We start from the raw sequence: 8,900 nt of genomic DNA on the forward strand, positions 1-8,900 counted from the left end.
AAAATAAACAAGGAAAACAACAACAACAACAAAAGAGGAGACCTGTTCTACCTTACTTTTAAACATACTGCAAGGCTGCATAACAGAAAGACATAGAGTATTGAATATACTAGATAGGCTAGAAGTAGGCTTTCTATATTTTTTAATGAAGAGGTTAAAAACACACAAATTGATAAATGATCATTTTAAATTTAATTTTTTTTTTGGTTTTTTCGAGACAGGATTTCTCTGTGTAGCTTTGCTTAAATCTTCATTATCGTTTAATTTATATCTTCGTGTGTGTGTGTGTGTGTGTGTGTGTGTGTGTGTGTGTGTGTGTGTACTCACACACCATGTGTGCAAGAACCAACAAGTTCCAGCAGAGGGCACTGGATTCCCTGCAGCTGGAGTAAAAGAGAGTCATGAGCCACCAAACATGGGTTCTAGAATTCCAAAAATATGGACTTCTGGAAAAGCAGCATATATTTTAACCACTAAGCCATCTCTCCATCACTATGCATTCACTTAAAAATAAATTAATATTGACATTATTTTTTGTTGTTGTTGTTGTGAACATCAGAGGACTTCTTCTTGGAGTTTGGTCTCTCCCTTCACTCTGGTCAAGAGACCAAACTCAGATCCTCATGCTTGGCAAAAGTATTTTTACCTGCACTTTTATCCATGTAGAAATAGAAATCCCTGGCATATATATATATATATATATATATATTTCATATATATATATATTTATATATATATATATTTCATATATATATATATATATATATGTGTGTGTGTGTGTATGCTTTTACAAGCAAATTACTAAAAAATATAAATAACAGTAGGACTTATACCTAAGAGATATAACTAGGATAATACTAGCAAAACAAAAAAACAAAACAAACAAACAAAAACAAAGTTGAAACGCTTCACTAAGCTTTGTTTTCCTGCACAAGACTCCAAAAGCACTTTCTCTCTCTGTCTCTCTGTCTCTCTGTCTCTCTGTCTCTCTGTGTCTCTCTCTGTCTATCTGTCTCTCTGTCTCTGTCACACACACACACACACACACACACACACACACACACACACACACACACAATTTCAGGTTTCCTTCCATCTTTCCTTTTCTTTTTCATGCAAGTCTTTTCTGTACTGCCTCTGCAAGCATCTCAGACATCTTTTTCCATCTCCAGTTCAACTGGAAAATATTCAGAGGAAGGAATTTGCTATTCTGACTCATCTCTTCATGGTGAGCATTGGACATCTCTTCCTCTTTCAGCTGTGCTAAAATCAGTCAGAGAGTTCCCTAGAATGATTGGTTATTTGAAATGTCCAAACATCACCTGCCACAGATGAATCAGTTAGTTCCAGCAAAGCTCCTGTACCTCAAAGATGCAGCCATTCTGTGTGATCTTCCACATTCATTTTTTTTTAAACTAAAAATAGGAACTTTTTTGGAAGTGTGATCAAAACTATCATAAATTTGTCAATCAGGGACATGCTTAAGAAAAATAAATGGACCAAGAAATGGGCCCTGGATAAAATTTAGGGTTCCAAACTTACCTGAGCCCCCTTCCTCCACATATCACAAAAGTCAGATCATTAACTTGAAGTGGAAAGTGTTCATTCAGCTTACAGTTCATAGTGAATCATTGAGGTAAGTCAGGGCAGGGACTCAATGCAGAAACCTTGATGTTGGAACTGAAGCAGAGACAATGGACTTCAACCTAAGACTACCTGTCCAGGAGTGGACACTGCCCACAGTTGGCTGAGCCCTCACACATCAATTATTAATGAAGAACAACTTGCTCCAAAGCCAATCTGATAGAGGTAATTCCTTAATCAAAGTACACTCTTCTCAGATATCTATGCTTGTGTCAAGCTGACAAAATCCATCCAGTATGCTTCGACACTTGAGTATGCTTATAAGGGTCTGCACATGAATTGAAAGCTGGCCAATTCTAAACTAGGGGAGGAAGACCCCTCAATTGTTCTTAAAATTTACAACCCTCAAGGAGTCACCAGAATTTCTAAGTCTGCCCTCTGCTCTGCGGAGGGTCTTTTCTCTGTGGGCTTTGCTGTGTATGAGACTCACTCCCAATGAAAACCTTTCATCACTGACTAATTGTATATTCTGTGTCTGAGATTTTCCCTTCTCCTACTTGTTTCACCTGAGATTTTTTACCTGCGTTTTAATTCTTTAACTGTCAGAGAAATGAACTCTATGAAGAACCCTGGACAATAATCCATGCACAGTGCAGTGGTCATGATTTGGGGTTTAAAACAGAGAGTGGGCTGCATTCCCAAACTTTGGAAAGATCATCATAAAGAAAAAGTGAAATTTTTAAATGATTATTCTGTTACCTACCCAAAGTTGGGGAGTACGAAAATACAAAGTGCAAATACTAATAGTGGAGTAATTATCTCATTCTTCACTAGTGGCCAGCATGTATTTGCCACCCAAGATCTAAAGTCTCTAGTCATGTAGCTTGTAGACTTGGCTAAGAAGGCCAAATGTGACTGAGCTGATGGCTCAGCTGCCTGGAGCAACTCTCTGGAAATTATCGATCTTCATCATAGGCCCTCCCTTCCATGTTGATGGAGTAGCATTGGCCTTTATTCTTCTAAATCTTACAGAGGCCTCTCATTGAACATCTTGTTAGGAGAACATAGAGTGCAAAAGGGAACTGAATCATGTGCTTCTAGAATAATTCTCATGATGGAAATTAACACTTGATAGTACATTGTAATCACCATGTCCCAACATGAATTTTGCCAGTCACATGATGAACATAGATTATGCTTAGGACGGCTATTCTTCATTGTTAATCTGACTATTATCTGGAATTAATGAAACTCCAAACTGCTGGGTACACCTTCGTGAGTACTTTTTCTTGATTGGATAATTTGAGGTGGGAAGACCCACTTTAAATCTGACACATCCTTTCTTGCAGCAGCCTATATAAGAAAACTGAAGAAGGAAGCTTATCTGGTCTCCATCACTCTTGCTGTTAAGTCCAGTCCTTCCTTCACTGATATTAGTGTGTATTTCTTTGGGATTCTGGCATGCAGTGAAGACCAGTTGAGATATCCAGCCTCATGAACAGAACAAAAAAGTATAGGATTCTCAGACTTTCTGTCAAAAGACAGCTGTTGTTGGAGTAGCTGGATAAAAACCATAAGCCACTCTAATAAATATCATTTATACACAAATACATATAAGTATATATATAATGTATATGTGTAATAATTACATGTATTCCTTCTATCAATTCTATTTCTCTAGAGAACTTTGATGAATGCAGATTTTTGTACAAGAAGTGGTTCTAGAGCAACAGAAGTTTAAAGATTTTTATTCAGAAAATTTTCTTGATAATAAATTAATGAGGAATTAATAAATTGCTATAAACACATATAGCAGTCACTTGGCCAAAAATTTGAAAACCTTCAGTGAGAGGTGTGACCTTTATTTTAATGTTTTTACTACCCAAAAGTTTCATGAAGACAACAATACACAGTTTCTATTTATGTATGTTTGTGTAATAAAGTCAGTTTAAAAAAGTAGAATAATGTCATTAAATCAGTGGTTGTCAACCTTTCTAATGGTATGACCCTTTAATACAGTTGCTCAGGTTGTGGTGACGCCCATACATGAAATTATTTTCTTTGCTACCTCCTAACTGTTATTTTGCTTCTGTTATGAATTGTAATGGAAATCTGGTATGCAGGATGGTCTTAGGTGACCCTTATGAAAATATCATTTGATCTACAAAACGGTCAAAATCCACAGGTTGAAGAAGACTGAATTAAATGTTGATCACTTTACAGATGTAAGGCAGAGACCAACCTTACACCAAGTGATTGGAAATGTCTACCTCAGCAAGGGAACGGGAACTTAGAGGAGGTTTAAGGAGCTGTATTTTAGGGATTGTTTACTTTACCTAAGGAAATTCTTTAAGAAAACACATGTTGAAAATACATTTCACTTTATTTCCTAAAAGTACACAATTAAATACTCTAATAATTGAGATTCAGAATTATGATAATTTCTCAAGGTTATGGCTTCATGCTTTTGATATTTTGGTTACTTTCCATGCTGCTGTGATAAAATTACATAAACAGCTAATGAGAGAGAAGCTTATTTGAGTTCATACTTGGAGCTTGCAGTCCTTCATGTCAGGAAAAAAATAGGAGCAGCAGCTGGAGGCAGCAGCAAGTTATGAAGGCCGGTGTTTAACTCACTTTCTCCTTTTCATTCAGTGCAGAACCCAAGCCACAGGATGAGGCCTGCCACATTTAAGGTGGGTTTTCACTCACAAGCATGCCCTGAATGAGCAGTCAACATAATCCTTCACATATGTGTCCAGTGGTATCTCCTGGGTGCTTTTAGATTCTGTTAACTGTTGTTGGGTGTATTTTACTCTCTGCTCTTTACTCGTTGGGGGGCCTGCCACCCAGCTCCCCTCAAATATACAAAGAGATTTATTCTTGCTTGTGAATGCTAGGCCTTAACTTCATTTGTTTCTAGCCAGTTTTTCTTAACTTAAATTATCCCACCTATTTTTTGTCTCTTGGCTTTTATCTTACTCAATTCTATATACATTTCTTTCTTTCTTACTCCATGGCTGGCTGTGTAGCTGGGTGGCTGGCTCCTGGTATCCTCTCTCATTCTTCTTCAGCACTTACCTCAGATTTTCCACATATTGGGATCGCTATCCTTTTAAGTTTTAAGAAAATGGCTTTCCATCATGTTTTTGAGTACTTATACAATGCTAATTGTCATGCTGTATCTGATTGTTGGGCATACAGATTTATATCAGAATTAATGACTTCTCCTACTTATGTCACCATATCTGTTCATGAAAAGTTAAAATCATTACTGAATTATTTTGCTCTTTTATTCTTTACAATGCGTTTTGTACAAAAGTAAATAAATGTGCTTAGGAAATGACCCTGCATATTAATGGCCACAGGAAGAAACTCTCAATGATGTTTTGTCCAACATAAGATTGTTTCAAGTGGAAAAAAATAGCTTTGAAGACATTGAAGTTGAGTATCATCATTGTTCACTCAAATGGTGAGGAGGGATGGGGCAGAATGACAGTTACAACCTCTTCAGTATGTTCATGATCTGTCTTCATTTGCTTTGAAACATATTCTTTACAATCTTTCAATCTCTTTTTTATTGATAAGATTAAGTAAACAGTTATAATTAGTTGTCCTGATAACTAGTGGTTGCCAAAGTTCAATCCTCTCATTGTATCTTAAAGACTGACTACTCCATCCACAGTCTACATGAACCTCACTACTGGGATTTTCCTTCCTCCTTTATTGCATGAGAAACATTTACTATTTAATATTTTGCACAGGAAAATCTTTACCTTATTCAAAACTCTTCTATTTCTTTTATAAAATTATTTCATATTTTCTAGTTATAAAAGTAGATATGACATGAGTTGGATGAAATGCAATAATTTTGGCATTAAGATGTGCAGCTAGAGTCTAAATTGGAGGTGTCCCCCAGGTCTCTCCCTTCAGAGATTGGGGACCCTGTGGAAGAGGGGAAAGAAAGACAGTAGGAGTCAGAGGGCATGGAGGACAGTAAGAGAATATGGCCCACTGAATTAACTAGGCAGGACTAACATTGGTTCACAGAGGCTGAAGTAGCAAGCATTGGAACTTTAGTGGGTTTGCACCAGGTCCTCTGCATTTGTGTTATGGCTGTTAGCTTGGTGTTTTTGTGGGACTGTTAACAGTGGGAGTGAGTGTATCTCTGACCCTTTTGCCTGCTCTTGAGACTCTTTTCCTCCTACTGTATTGCCTTGTCCAGCCCCAATATGAGGGCTTTTGCCTTGTCTTATTGTATTTTAGATGTAACGTGTTGGAGGTCTGCTCTTTTTTGAAAAGGAAACAGAGAAGGAATGGATCCTGGAGAGATCAGAAGTTGGGGGAGGCTAGATGGGGTTGAGGTAGGGGAAACTGTTGTTGGGATGCATTGTCTGAGAGAAGAATCTATTTTCAATAAAAATGTATATATTTCCTAGCCTTGTTTATGTGTATGTGCATGGAGGAGTGGTGGTGATAAAGATGTGACATTTAGATCCTGCCACTCAGTCTCTTATTGAACAATTATGTATCTCTGCATTGACCGCTGCCTGTTGCAAAAGAAATTTCTCTGACCAAGGTTGCAGGCAATCCCAGTCAGTGGATATGTGTTAAGTATTCCACAAGCAGTTTATTAGCACAACTATTTAGCAATATAACAACAGCGTGAAGTCACAGCTGCTGTTCTTACATTCACTTTGATCAAGGAAACCAAATTTTAGGCATTGATTTATGAAGTGCTCCTCAGCTGCCATCCCTTCCAGAGAAGCTATTGGCAGTTGATAGCTGCTGAGGGAGGAAGAATTACTACTTTTTAGGATGTGGTCACTGGTAGTTTTCTCATGATCCAGTGTATGGGCCTATACCCATGACTGTATGAATTTTAATAATTGAACATAATGGGTCATCAAGAAACAACACAAAACAAAAAGAGAAGACATAATTTTAGGTGGGTGAGGTATTGGAACAGCACATGGAGGTGGAAATGGAGGGTGGATATGATCATGTTTCATTGTACACATATATGAAATTATCAAAGGAGAAAAATTCTCCCAGGCCTGACTGAAAATATCAAGTCAAACCTCACTAACTCATTTGTGATGTGTTCTCTCTCCATGCTCCAAATTTTCCAATGTGATGAAACATGTTTTCAACAGCAACCTAGAGACATACTATTACTTATTTATACAATAAACACAAAGTTAAAATTATACAGATTTCTAGAAGTATATGCTATATCGATTTGAACACGTATTTCTTCAGCTAATGCTTAAGTACTTGAGTCTCAGAAAATAATTGCTTGAGTTCTAGTATAGAAGAAATAGTATTTAAACATTCCCACTCTGAATTGGAGTGTTGCATCTGTTTATTTGAGTCCTATAATTAAATGGTAGAAATTCTATTCATCTAATCAAGTGTTTGTCCAAGGAATAACTGTCTATTGGGAATTATATGCATGTTTTCACAACTTCATTTCTCCTTTTCTATCTTTAATGTATCAACACTCTTGTAGTAAGTGGCCATTAGAGAGTCATTTATCATGTAAAAATGAAGATTACTTGTCTCTTTAGTTTTCTTTATTCAGTTGCCAATATGACAAAACTAAAACAAACAGAGTCAGATTCACTTAGCCAGGAAGATGCTATGCTGAAAAAACATTAGCAATCACAAAGTGTGTTGAAAAGACTGCCTTGGTTCTGTGGTGTTATCTTGGGGTGCATGGTGCTTATAAACTTATTTATGCAAACTTACACAGTGGCATCCAACTGTCCCCTGCTATATGCAGTAGGGTATGAATCCATTTTTCTACAATCATAGGAGACACTTTATGTCATTTGCTCTTAAGGGTGGGCTTTTCACTCTCTTGATTCTTTTCACACAGCTGCATCAACCAGGGGATTTGCATATTGCTCCCTAGGGTAATCTTCTCCTTTCAAGTACAGGACAAAAGCTAGGCCCTCTTTCTGCCTTGGCTACTCTGGACTCTTCATATCAAGTTCACAAAATGAAGTGTCTTGCTCAGTTCCTGGGGCTGCTTGTGTTTTGGATCCCTGGTAAGGAAGAAACAAAGATGAAGAAAAAGATTGTGGGGAGATTGGGGATTCCTGGGACATTGCTGATGGAAATACATGCTCTGTTCATGTGTGAGATTTCCAGTCTTGTTCTCCAGGAATAGGCTTGTGAAGTTTAGAGGGTGAAGGGAGGAAACTCTGCCAAGTATCAAAGCAGATGGTCCAGGTGATTTCTAGAGATTCTCTATGTTCTCTCTACATGGGTATTTTATGTTGAATATTTATAGAATATGAATGAGTCATGGACATAATAAGTAGGAAATAAATAAAGGAAGGAAATATTATTTTTTGTCATTTTTGCTTGAACATAACCTTTCATTTCTGTTATTTCAGGAGCCAGTGGGGATATTGTGATGACCCAACCTGCACTCTCCAGTCCTGTCACTCTTGGAGAGTCAGCTTCCATCTCCTGCAGGTCCAGTAAGAGTCTAGTAAGGTCTAGGAAGGTTCTCCACCTCAGCAAAAGTGACACTTACTTGAATTGGTACCTGCAGAGACCAGGCCAGTCTCCTCAGCTCCTGATCTATCTGATGTCCAACCTTGCCTCAGGAGTCCCAAACAGGTTCAGTGGCAGTGGGTCAGGAACGGATTTCACACTGAAAATCAGTAGAGTGGAGGCTGAGGATATTGGCGTTTATTACTGTCAGCAGTGGCTAGAAAATCCTCCCACAGTGATACATCCCTGAACAAAAACCTCCCTGAGTGAGGTGACAAAGCTGCCTCATAAGTTCCTTGTTTTGGGTGCAAAGTGGTGTAACCAGCATGGCATAAGTACATACCCTTCACCAGCACAACGATTTACCAGATTCAACAACTACTCCAAATTAAGTACTCAGTTCTAAACCTTACATTGTATAATAATTTCCAGCTATATTCATATACTTGGGAACTTTATAATTTCCCTTTCCTTTGTATCCAAATTAAGAAATTTATTTTTTAACAGTAAAGAAAATGAAGAAATGGTGATCTCAGGATAGTGAAAGCAAGTGAACATCATCATATTACTTGGATTAATTAGATATCATATCAACAATGATCATGTGGTTACTCTCATTTTTGTCAATTAGACTATATATGGATACATATAACGACATGTGTGTATATGATACAAATTAGAAGTGAACATTCTATAGGAAAAAACTTTTTGGTTTTGTATGTGGTGTCATGATTTTAGAAGACACTGAGATGGATAACTGAGGACCAAGGTATGTATGTATTATAACAGTTATTAATGCTCTGGACAGA

General features: G+C 37.4%; 1 gene segment (V, D, J or C); it reads left to right on the plus strand.

Annotated features, from left to right (window-relative positions):
- The first annotated feature begins 7,588 nt into the window (after nt 1–7,588).
- LOC128099593 (immunoglobulin kappa variable 2-112-like) lies at nt 7,589–8,341 on the plus strand. The segment is given in 2 exon segments: nt 7,589–7,637; nt 7,989–8,341. Coding segments are annotated over 2 exon segments (402 nt in total).
- Nucleotides 8,342–8,900: the final 559 nt, after the last annotated feature.

Source organism: Peromyscus californicus, unplaced genomic scaffold (genome assembly GCF_007827085.1).
Source record: "Peromyscus californicus insignis strain IS unplaced genomic scaffold, ASM782708v3 Scaffold_6__1_contigs__length_162567912, whole genome shotgun sequence".
NCBI lineage: Eukaryota > Metazoa > Chordata > Mammalia > Rodentia > Cricetidae > Peromyscus > Peromyscus californicus.